This window comes from Manis pentadactyla, chromosome 3 (genome assembly GCF_030020395.1).
Source record: "Manis pentadactyla isolate mManPen7 chromosome 3, mManPen7.hap1, whole genome shotgun sequence".
NCBI classification, from domain to species: Eukaryota; Metazoa; Chordata; class Mammalia; order Pholidota; family Manidae; genus Manis; species Manis pentadactyla.
The window spans coordinates 98,759,354-98,772,275 of record NC_080021.1 but is presented as its reverse complement, the minus strand read 5'-3'; the positions used below and the strand labels follow the sequence as shown (position 1 = coordinate 98,772,275).

Below are 12,922 nucleotides of genomic sequence, written 5' to 3'. Positions count from 1 at the left end.
AATCACTCAGGATGCTTTAAAAATACTGATGCCAGGCTTGTACCAGTATTTTTAATTTGGTGGAGAGTGGCCAGGGCATACGTTGTTCCTATAGCTCCCCAGGTGCGGCAGTTGTGCAGTCAGAGCTGTGAAGCGTTGCCCTGGCTGTTGCTGCAAATGGACTCAATATTGAGGTTTGTTTCTGTTTCTTCATCCATTCTTTATAAACTGATTAATTTCACATACCATTTTGGGTAAACGTTATTTTAAGAAGAATGTTTCTGTCATCTCTCTGGGTCTTTCTCTGAGAATGGAAGAAGCGCAGGGGCTCACCATGTCCCCCTGTCTCCCATCACAGAGTGTGATGCTGCAGACAGATGGCAAACGGGGCTCTGAATTTCTGATTCTATAAAACGACATGCTTGGCATAATCTTGTGGAGACACTGCAGGGGCATAATGTGCTCCAAGAACAACAGGCTCAGAGTTGGGTGACACAAGCTGTTCTGCCTTCATCATGAGGTGGCTGGGTGACCTGCAGCACCTCATCCAACCTCTCTGGGCTTCAATACCTCATCTATAATATGAGGGGATCGGCCAGTATTATTTCTAAAAACATGCTCAGCCTCTGTGGCTGGTGCTTTGTGGTGAGCCCTGGCCTGTTTTCCTCTGCCTGCCCTCTCTACCTCCGCTGACCCAGAGAACAATATTCGACTGAACAGAGACTTATAGAAATCAGTCATGGGGTTTCCTAAGTTTGTGACTCTTTTATTTAGTTTTTGTTAATGACCTCCAGGGATTTAATATCTGAGCAACTCCAGCTCAGGACAGATTTGTGGAACTTAGTGACTGAGATTCTCTAGTAAGTAACTCATTGTTATGAGGTTTTTTTTTTAGGAGTTGTAACTTCAGCTAATATCTCCAGCACTGGCAGAAGAAATGTAAAGAGACTCATCAAAATATAGGCTAAAATTCCTCTTCCTATTTAAATGATAGCTTATAAATATTACTAAACCACAAATCAGATACTGGCAATGGATTAGGAGGCTAGGGTGAAGTGAACCTGACTTGGTGAACAGATGCCTTTCACATATTTGTATTTAATTGGAGGAGGTCAATTATCAGCTGTAAGCTAATACAAACTCTCATTAGAGAGTTTCTCTACTAGTCATAGATACTTAACTCTCTTGGGCTTAGACTTCTAGTTGCAAACACAATCAGAGTGGGGAAATACATTATCACTATTTCATTATTTCCCTAGGATTTCGTCCTTTACTTGTGCTCAGGTGTATATATAACCCTTGGCACAGTGCTCAAGACAGAGTAAGTGCTCCAAAAATATTAACTATTACTCTTAGTTCTACTAATTGAACATTTTTTTGTTATTTGGTTAAAATTACCTAAATTCTGAAAGCACTGAAAAAAATCAGTCATGTAGACAAAATGTTTACAGAACCAGAATTTGCTAGAAACATACTTCGCATGAAGTTCTGTCACTACCATCCTGCCTTCATGCTCAGTGTGTAACATACGTTCAGGGACAGTGATTCATTGCCTGCTTCCTGAATGGGACATGGTGACAGTTGTCTACTGTGTGCTGGACCCCACATACCACTTAATACAAAACACCTGACGTAGTTTCCTGATATTTATTGAAACATAATAAACCTGAAGAAATTATAAAACTGCATATGTGCAGGCAAGTGCATAAAGTGAGGGACTTCACAGACTGCAATATACCCTGATTGGGAGGCACTCAATTTGATCACCCAGGGGTGGAGGTGAGTTTCCAGGGAACCTTTTCTTCCCTTTTCCTTGGTTCTTCCATCCCTTAAGAAGGACAGTAATGTAGGAAGTGGTGGCCTAGAGATCACTGAGCTCCTGGTCTAAACCACTTGCTAGTGGCCACAGAACACCCCAGGACCTCATCCCGTAGCCAAGACAGCGGCAGAGATGACACGAGTCTGCGCCGCTACAAATCCACCCATCTACACTCCCATCAGCACAGAAATCACACGGTGGTGACCGGACAGAATTAACCACACAACACACCCTGACATCCTACTCAGGCCTCAGCCTTCAGAGTGAATTCGCTTCTTGACACGGGGGGTCGGGAGAGCAGGTGGTGACTGGATGGAGAGAGAGAGAGAGAGAAGGAACACTTTCTTTCCTGGACTCCAGGTAAAGCATCCCCGCCCGCCCAGTCCCCTGCCCTCGACCTCATGGGGAAGAGCAGCAGTTGCTGTTCGGGGCAGCTGCAGAGGGGCTGGGTCCAAGGCTGTACGTGGTGTTTGCTGTGTGCTTCCCACTGCCCTAGTTTGTGGTGGGGGATTCTGGCTCCTCATTCCCTGAAGCAGAGAATTCAAATCCTTAGATGGTCAAGCAGAACCCCCTGCTCTGACCCTAGTGTCCTCATCGATAAATAGGGGGGCAGACCTCATTCTCTAAAGGCCCTGCCCTCTACAGGGTGGTGGGGCAGGGTGGGTGCAGAGTGGGCTGACTGCTGGTTTTCTTTCCAAACTCAGTCCACAGTGCAGCCTGCTTGTGGCCCTGCTGCTTCATCTTCCAAGATGAAGAGATGAGCCCCAGCCTCCAGCTCTCCCTCCCCTGTGGACGCAGAGCTGAGAGATGGAGGGGGGGCAGCTGCATGGAGATGGAACATTAGAATGCAGTTGTGGACTGGGCCCAAGAGCCTGTGGACGCAGATCAAGAGAGGCACCCTAATAACAGGAATGCTAATGAGATGACGTTGCTACAGCTCCACTCCTCTGCAGAAAGGTGTTGCATTTACAATCATTCTTGCAAAGCAGCTCCTCTTTGTAATGACTGCCTTTGATCTGGAGCTCCCTCTTAGAGAACCTGGCATGACTGACCTTGTATCAAGGTCCCAGGCAAACACCTGGCCTCACCCACCCAGTGTTTTCAGTGACTGCTGCCTGGGTAGAACAGCACAGCTTCCCATCTTGGAAAAAGCCGCACTCCACAGTGCGCCAAACTCATGCGGTAGCAGGATTGGCTCGTGGGGAAGGGTGCCAGCTGATTTCTAGGTAGGCCTACTTAGTGAAGCACCAGGGCTGGGATGCTCTGCCCCTCGGATGAGCTCACCATGTGATACCACTAAGTTGTAAATAATGCAAGAGCTGAGGATTCAGATCTATTTCAGGACAGCTAAAAGAGCAAACGTGGTCATTCTGAACTTATCAATGCAATGACTTGAGTACGAGGGGAGCGCTCCCTGCTGGAGGTCTGAAACGGGGCTGGGCAGTGGCTGGGACCTGCATTCTGCCCCTGACAGAGGAGTGGAAGCACCCAGGTGAAGCAGGCCTGGCTGGGAAGCTGGTTTCAACTTGACTGCCTGTCAACTCAGTGACCAGCGGTACAGCCCCAACAAGTCAGTCCTTTTGAGGTCAGCTTCCTCACTAGTACATGGTACTGTTCAACACACGCCTTGTGGAGCTGTCATGACCATTCAGAGTGCTGTAGCCACAAGCCTCCAAATCGCCCCTGACTCACGGGCATTCAACGAACAGTCACTTTTGTGGTGATTTTTCCTGTGCGCTGTCATCTCCTGAGTCCTGCTCTCTGCTCCGAGATGTGGTGAACATCAGGCCAAAACCCTGTCAGGAGGCCATGCCGCTGGGGCTCCTCAGTCTAGTTCTGCCACTGCTTTGGTAGGGGAGGCCAGGGAAGTTAATTTAATCCCCCAAAGCCTCAGTGTCCTCCGAACAAGGTGAATGCTATCAATATATCACAATATTTTTAGAAGGGATAACAATATCATAAAGCCATCTACAAGCACAGGTGGCTCACTTATCCATGTTAACTGGGGACAGGAATCAAACAGATAAAAGAAATCCACCAATAATCCTGAAGCCTCATTAGCTGAACTTGCCAAACCAAGACTACAAGCAAGGAATTAGACAGACTTGTTAGAGTTCCTCACCTTCCCATTCCTTTCATTGTTTCCTGGCAGAAAAATTCTGAGGACTAAGCTCTCCACTGGTTCTCAGTCAGAGGGGAGAGGGAAGCAGGTACCCAGAGAATCAAAGTACAGAGCCAAACCTTGGATGGTCCAGATTTTGTCCACACAAAATACTCTACACATAACCAACCAGTAACAAGCACGTCACCTACTGGCCGCCTACATGTTTGTCATTAAATATGACATGGCTGTAGACAGTGCATGGAAATGAACAAGAGTTTTTTAAGACTGAAAAGGATTCTAAAAATCATTTAGCCCAGCCACTTCACTTTTCAGGTGAGGGAAGGAAGGCCTTTCAAGTGCTAGTGGCGGGGGGATGACTGCAAATGTGTGTCCCGGGTACAGATGGGAAGTGGCGACAGTCAGGAACAGTAAAGAAGAGATGAGAACATTGGTCACACTGGGCCTTGCAGTCTCCTGCAGGTGCGGGTTAGGGCTTACCCTTTCAGCTTGGTGACTTGCGGGTAACGAGAGCTTAATGATATGGCCCTAAAACATGGCTTTGTTATCAAAATACCTTTGACAGCTTGTGTCATAATACTAATGAGATGTCCTGAGCACCTGCGTACAGTGAGTCTATGGCTCAAACAGGCCAAGGACGCATGAGACTCCTTTTCCGCCTCCCCCACTTGCAGGGGCCCAGCTGCCTCCCTTGTACTCAGCCAGCCCAGACTGGGCACAGCAGGGGTTTCTAAGGCTCCCTTCCCCCAGCTGAGCTGCTCTCTATTCTTGGTGGGTGGGGAAGAACCGTGGGGCTCCCAGGAGCCTACCTACCCATACCTACCCATGTCATACACTTTTTTTGTGGCTGAGACTTTGAGTCTATCAACTGGCCAGCCCACTTCTACAGGACAAAGTCTCCTGGGCTGAGCCCAGCCAACTTGTGAAAGATACAAGTTCTGTCCAGTACAACACTACTATTTTCGGGTGATGAATTCTCATGGAGACTGAATACTCTAAAGACAGAATTTGGACTATTTTCCAACTAGAAAAATTTCCCCCTTTCCTTTGACTGTCAAAACCCCTTCCTCTGTAATTCTAACCAGACCATTAATCAAATTCATGTATTCCCCCCACCACAGTCTTCTTTTGGAATCTTACATCTCTTGGGAACTGAGATCTATACAACTGAACTTAATTTTCCCAATTTAATCTTGAGGAATCATAGAGAAATGATTCTCTCTGAAATCTGCTGCCTCATTTTGCCATTGTGCCATCCCACCATGCCGTCATGTGTTAACAATGTGATACCAGTATTGCTCAGTGGCACAGAGTGGTTTTGCACATCTGGCTAGGCATCTGTGCTAGGCCCTCTGCACACATGCTCTCACAGGCCCCACAACACCCTTGTTAATTAGGTCTATAGTTGACACTATGCTGTTTGCAAAGCACAGCAGAAGGCCCTCCACTGAATTCTATTACCAAAAAGTGCTGGAGCCACTCCTGGCTGAGCCCTGTGCTGGCTGGCCTGCTGAGCTCAGTCATTTTCAACTTTTCACCACCAAGCACCCCTCAATTTTCCCCCATAGACTTCCTTGAGTGGACCATATTTTTAAAGTAACTAGCTTTTCATTTTAATCAAAGTCATATGCCAGTAAGGGCCAATCAAAGTTACTAAACTGACTGCCAGACGGAAGCAAAAGGCTCCTCTACTTAGGTGGCATGTAAAACTTTATAGTGGGTGAAATAGACCATTTCCAGTGGCCTTTTATGAAGTATTAAAATATGCTTTCCCAGGCCCCTTGGGATTGACCTGTAAACTGTAGACACCAGGCCAGTTTCTTTCACCTTCCAACTTCCTCTGTCAGGTCTGAACCGATGCACTGGCCACCAACGTTGCCACCTGCTGGGGGCCCATTTGCGGCAGGCTGTCTGCCTGAAGCCCTTCTCTCACTGGTGTGGCTCCTGGGGTGGGCAGGGCCTTCTGCACCCCCAGATGGGCTCCTCCACAGCCACACCATGGCATTCTTCACAGTCCTTTAAAAGTCATCTTAAAGAGATAACAAAAGGTCTTCCTTTCTGTTACACTTTTATTTCTGCAGGACTTGGTGTTATACTGAAACATGGGCAAAGGGAGGACAGCTGTTTTGGGGCAGTCTTACAAGGCCAAAGATTTCTGCCCAAGCCCAATTCTGCGAATATACAGCTGCAGAAGGTGCACTAACTGCACGTCCTGATTTGCACCTTCCACGGCAAGAACATTTTACATGCTGGGCTGCTACTCCTGAAGAGTTCACACCTACGGAAACTGTCAAGTAGAAACAATGCCCAATAAGCACATTTCTTCAGGGGCTCAGAAAGCTTTACATCTATTATCTCATTCAGCGCCTGCTCCTCTGTTAAGTAGGCGGCAGGCAAGGATTATCATCATTAAATGGCAGTTCTCAAGTACCCTCGCACATGCACTGTGAATTAGCCATGATCCTGATTCAAGCAAACACCACCAAACAGACAAAGAACCCTAAAACCATATAGCCCATGAAGCCTGATGCAAGGAAGTGGACTACACAGTGATTAAGAGTATGTTGTCAGGTCAAACAGAAAATGGGACTTTAAGCCATATCTTCCTGTATGTATTTGACTGAAGTAATATCCACATGGGAATGTGTGTGAATGTCTGTCTATGCATAGGCATATAGAGATATACATAAATATGTGGGCCTGTGTATTTAAATTATTTCATTATACACCCTTGGGTAATAGCAAATTTACATTCACTTTATATTTGGAGCACCTGGAATATTTATGGGCAAAATGATAATTTCTGGAATAAAATCTGTCTCCTCTGGAAATATTTGGGGCATTAAATAACCAAGAGCTATTTCTTGGACATTAACCATATACAGGCATGGTGGCTGGCTTTGTTTTTGGGTGATTCAGTTATAAAAAACCTAGTTGCTATGGTTTTCCCTGGTACCTAGAACAGTACCTGATGAACAATAAAAATTCGATGAATATTTGTTGAATGAATATATGAATGTTCTGTGTGTTCCACATGACACATGATGCTGAGGACTCAAGCCTGTTTGTAGGGATGTTTTGGCTGTTTTCTCCTAAAAATTTTCAATAAAAGCCTTAGCCTAGTTAGGCTTTGATTCAAATAGGATGGTTTTGGGGGAAATTTCCATGATAGGATGAGAAGGGGTTTGAGAGATTTTGTGACAGACATCATAATGATGATGATAATGATAAGATAATCACCATGACTCTGAGAACAAAGGCATTAAATACATATTAATAACTAGAAGAGGTGGTTCAAAGAAAACGAGTACCTCAAAATGCATTACAATGGGCAAACTGAATTTGGTCCCAGTGAGGTCCAAGCTGTTCAGCTGAAAGAATATTAAACCCTAGCATTCTACCCTTAAAGGACACAGGGGGACAATGCTACAGAGAGTTGTGTTCATGGCCACCAGGGAGGAAAGTGCCTACCCACTTCCCTCTTTCCAGGCAAGCTGAGGGGACAGTCACCTCAGGTGGGTGACCACACTCCCAGAAGGCCATGTTACCGGCAGCTGCTTCCCGCTGGCTCCAGCTCATCTGTTCTGATATCCTGAGTCTACGTTAGTCCTTGCTCACATCTGGTGCTATTTTAAAACACCTTTCAGTATGCCACCTTGAAAATGGAGTTCTCTAAACAAATGTTCTCTGAGGGAAATAACTCCTTAATATAAACTGCATTTAATGAAACTGGTAGTGATTCTAAGAAGAAAGGAGTAAGGCATATTCAGAGAAAATGTCTGGAAGAAATTCGCAATTAATATTTTACAAGACGTTTAGATTCCGATTCCTCCTTGCTATGAAAATTTAAGGGCTTTTTCCAAACTGTATTCCTCTCTGTTATTACATCCTTAATTAAATTAATTTATACAGTGAATGCTCTGATGATACTGCAATCGAAATGCCTTACTGCTGGAGACAATATGTGTTCAGATCTTGAAGAAAGAATGGTGTAAGGCACAGTGCCATCACTGGCAGAGGGATATGTGGCCCCGACAACTGATTATTGAAAAGATCATGGTAGTTTTTCTGTGCCTCAATTAAGGTCTTTATTTTATTTTTTAATTATGCTAAATTAGGCCAGTTAAAATAAATTGAATCTTGCCAAGTTGCCTTTACAAGGAATTTCTCTCTGGGAACTGCAGTGGTGGACGGTGACATTTGTATTGGGTAATTCTACCAGTTAGGTCGTACCTACCTTAAACGCTAACAAAGGAGGCTCTCTCTCAGCCTGATTTGCTGTATCATCAGAGCAGAGACAACCAAAATTTGTCCAAGAACACAAATCATTCAGCTATGGAAAAGGCCAGGCTCAACAATTTTGGACCAAGCCCAGTGACTCACCAAATAGCCCCTGCCTGAACAGACGCGGTCCTGGTATTGTGTTCGGGCTGTGGAAGCATTACTCACCAGGGATCTCAAGGGTACGTGTGCATGTGACTACTGTGGCTTAGTGCCGGCACATAGTAGGCACTCAGTCATCATGAGTAACTTGTTGACCTAATGAAATGTCAGTGATAAATGAGGCACTGTGCCTACGAGTGGGTCTGTTGCTTAAGTGTCATGCTGCCATTCATAGAGGAGAACATGATCAAACCTGGGAAGCGACCCCAGATGCACATTCCTTGCTCTCTTTATTGAGCTGTTGAATCTGCTCCCTTCTTTTCTAATACTGAGTCTCTAGGATTTATATGGAACATTTCAGAGGATGTAAGATCCAGTGTCTTTCTCAGTCACTTGGTAGGAGACAGGCCTGAGAAATGTGTCTTTAATGACTTTGCACTGCTGAGAAAGGCCCTGGAACCCACTGCCCTCCTCACACACAGACAAGTAATGTGGGTCACTATGATCCACAGGCGACATGAAGGGAAGGGTGCTTTTCCAATAAAAATCTAAATGCAGACATGTTCAACGACATAAAAGACACTCCCATCAGCATTTTTTAGCTTTTCCGTGCTAACTAGGTTCCTTGTTTCTTTCCAGAACAAAAGATGGTCCCTAAACATTAATACAGTTTGGTTGCATGATATAAAACATCAACCAGAAAAGAAAATTAAATGGGAAAAAAAGCCACCTAGCATTATTTGATCTTGTTTGAAATGGAAAGTTTTGGATACTTTAGAAAAAAGGCAGCAAGTATCTTTTTAATGGATTTTATCTGCAGGAAAAATGATTATAACCAGAAAAGCTTTTAAAGCATCAATCAGTTGGTGATGCATTTTTCCTTATCCCTTTTATTTTTATTCAGAAATAAATTGAAGGCATATGGCAAAGTGCATCATTAATTTCTTATTAATTTCATAATATGAAGGCAACCAGTTAAAATAGTAGTGCTACAACTTTAAATTACTGAACTCACTTGGTATTTAATGAGAGGTTTAGCACAGCAGGGTTTCTGTTAAATTAAGTTGTGCCTTCACATCACAGTGGGAAAACAGGTGTATATTGGTTTAGAATTATGGAAATGTTGACTAATTCCAAGGCTTGTAATCAAACAGCAAGCCACCCTGTAATATTTTCTCCCCACGAATATGCATTAATCTTTTATGTCTGGTCCCATTTCTTCCTGTTCCCCAAAAGCTCACACCTGAAATGAAACCACTTTCATGTTTCTTCTGTTGCTGTTAGGGGTGATGTTTACTAGATAAAGCTTCACATGAATGCAAGATGTGGAACTCTGTTCCCAGTTACCTAATTTGAAAGAGCAAATGTAGCTACAGTGTGTGCACTGTGAGGGCTACCAGCCTACAAACCAGACCTGACTTCTCAAAGTTTTCATTTAAGCCTTGTCAAGTAAATGAGGGTACGAAATTGAACTGGAACAAAAGACAACCAAGAACCCACAAACCATCTCTTCCCACCCCAGAATTATTGTCTTTAGTAATCAGTCTCCAAAATCACCATCTTTGATTTCTACACAAGGAATGTTTTAAGAAGAGAGAGACACATGCAACATTTGTTTGTTTTAAATACAGAAGATGCTATTTTTTTCATAAGTGTGCTAAGAAAAGGGCCAGAGTAAGATGTTCTCAACAGAAGCACGCTTGTCAGCCACCACTTTCCAACATGGCACATTCATCTTCTTGACTTGGGGGTTCTTCAGACTCTCCTCATGTAGGCAGATGGCATGTTGGGGGCTGTGTTTCCAGGTGGGGGGACAAATCCAAATTAACCAAGCTCAGCATGAATTTAAAACAGGATGTGGTTTGGCATCAATATGCCCTAAATGCTAAATAACAAGTTCAATATCTCAAGTATTTTTTTTTAAACATACCTAGAAGGGATTTTGTGTGCTAATTACTCTAAAGTATTTCTTTTTAAGAGGAAGAATACAAAGTGGTCTCTGGATTTGATTAGGAGCCTGGGAAATAAAACTTTTTTTCCCCCTATTGTTGGCAGAGCCCATACATCTTTGCTCTGGTTGCTTCATTTGATACTACTACTGAACTGCACTGTCCTAGCATTTACATTGGAAAAATTTTATTTACATGGAAAATGAAGCTGAAATAATGCCTTTTGCTTTAATTCATCAAGCAAAGCACTCAGACCCACCAAAAGCTGTCTTAGTAACATCACCTTAAAAGTTTCAGGGAGAGCTAACTTGGGAGGGAGAATTCTGGTACCACATGCTTGCTCTTCTGAACCTGGTCTTTGATAGGCTCAAAGGAACAGGGGAAAACCAAAGTGGTAAGATTCGAGACCAAGGTTCTCAATTCATTACTTTTGGGTGATTAAGAAGCTATTATTTTGAAAAAGTTTTGTTGAGTATCTTGCCACTACAAATGGAAAATTTTCAATGGGTCTAAGGTGAAAGAAACATATGCTATCTTTTCTGGGAGGGGTGGGATATAAAATGTGTGTGTGTGCATATGTTTGTGGGCACACACAGGTGTTCTGTATACGCCCACAGGTAAATGTCCCAGTTAGAATTACACCATGAAAACATTAGGGGTGTTATCTTACATTTTCATCAAATCAGGTTTCAATTAAATCATTATCACCATACTGCTTACCGCAGGCTCTTCGTCGTAACCTATAACCGAGGCACATCATTATGGTATTGAATTAACTCATCACTGATATTTGGGGTCAATGGGGAAAATATCCAAACAGCAAAGGGAAATTTATACCAGCATGCAGCACATAAGATAGCCCCCAAGCCCCAGAAATAATGTATTCTGATGAAGCAGCTGAATACAACATCAGTTCATTTCTAGTGAACTGTACTAATCATCAAATATCACCGGCAAGGAAATGGGGAGAAAATGGTAAGCTGTTCTCTGTCAACAGTAAGCCACAAATTGGGCATTAAAACATGGACTTTGTTAACCACCACTGACTGTTTAGAAACCATTAGGAGGTTTAATATTATGGCTATACAGGGTACATTTTGTCCTTTCAAAAGAAAATCTAAAGACTAAATTTGAAAAGGGGCTCCTGGTGAGTAAAAGCTTTTCCCTTTCCATTTGCTTCTCTTGAGTGTGTTGGGTTTTTCCCCCCTTTAAAAATCTCAGCCCACCCAACACTGTTTGGCAGCTGCTGCACCCCAGTGGGGTCACTCTGATTTGCCAGCCAGAGGACGTACTAGTTGAGAGCTCTTCCCATCAGCACTAATGCCAGGGCTTCCTTCCGGGCCGGCCAGCTTAAGTGGCTGCTGCCGGGGAACAGAGGGTCAGCACACGCTCCTCAAAGACCAAAGTCATTTTTGGCACTAACAGCCCATAACTAGAACCTTCAGTTGAAAGGACCATTTTCAAGCAATAAAGTGATTTTGGTACAAAAGTAAACCGACTCACCCCAGGTAAAGTTTTAATATTGTGCAGTGCATTCTGGGCCTCAAGTGCAGCTTTTCTTGTATAAAATGTTACGAAACAACAACCTACAGAGAGAAATGAAAAGGTTTTAGAAATTTCTGTGAATACTTTGCTCAGATATAATGGAGACTGTGGCGAACAAATAATCTACTTAAAAGGATGCACAATTTAAAAATAATAAAGTGCATGAGAACAGCAATAACAACATCTCAAGCATTTACACAGCACCTTTCACCCTAAATCATACTTATTAGCTTTAACCCAATGGAGATCAGTTCATAACTGCACCAGCTACCTGGGATACAGCACTTCAGGACGGGTGGGAGAGGGTGGGTGAGCTGTTAATGGGACTTGCTTTATAGCAACTACATAAAGAGATGTGTTTAATCTCAATAACAATAGCAGAAACTCCCATTAACCATAATTTCTTTAAAGGAGATCTCTAGAACATCATGCTTTTAAAACACTTTCTAAACTCTGTGGTTTAGACAGCCAGATTATGAGTTTCTTAAAAGCTTGAGGTAGTACTTATTCTTTTTTTCTCCACCATGGTATATAACGCAAAGGTCCATACATGAATACTCAGTATTTGTTTGATGAAAGACTCTATTTCAATGGTTTAGAAATTAAGTTACAATACAGATGGCCACATGCCCAAACAGATGTTTGCATACTCTGTCCCATGTATGAAATATGGCTGTAGCTTATCAAATGGCAGCCTCTTGATTCCTTATTTCCAAGAGCTGATGGGAGTCTAGGCTGAATGCCCCTCTAGGAGAGACCAACATTTACCCTCTTCCCAACTAACTCCCTCCCCCAAAGAAAAGGGTGTTGAAATCATAGGCCATTCCTTCTGCATTCTGAAGGATGGCCACCCCTTCTTTAACCTGTAGCTAAAGACACTGGCTAACATATCTGGAAAGACACCAGTTAATCTGCTAATTGGCATGCAGTTTTTTAGCATCACCAAGTTTGGATAAGGCGGGTGAACAAAACTTCAGACATTTAAAGAAGAAAGATGCTGTCTCTGACCTGGGCTGTCTTAGGTAAATAGGGCTGAGAAGAAAAACAAAGGTAGAGAGATGCACTCACAAGACTGTACATATTTAACCCTGAGTTTACTAGAGGATCCTAATGCCTGGAGCCAGA

At 43.4% G+C, this 12,922-nt stretch overlaps 1 protein-coding gene across 11 annotated transcripts in view; it reads right to left on the bottom strand.

Annotated features, from left to right (window-relative positions):
* CELF2 (CUGBP Elav-like family member 2) overlaps window positions 1-12,922 on the bottom strand; it is a 722,220-nt gene that overhangs the window by 86,682 nt on the left and 622,616 nt on the right. For 10 of the 11 annotated variants that reach the window (XM_057498181.1, XM_036908144.2, XM_036908142.2 and 7 more), the window contains one exon: window positions 11,756-11,838. The exons of the other annotated variant lie outside the window; for it this stretch is intronic. In XM_057498181.1, coding sequence (XP_057354164.1) covers window positions 11,756-11,838 — 83 coding nt within the window. The remainder of the gene's footprint in view (window positions 1-11,755; window positions 11,839-12,922) is intronic. 11 annotated transcript variants of the gene reach the window in all.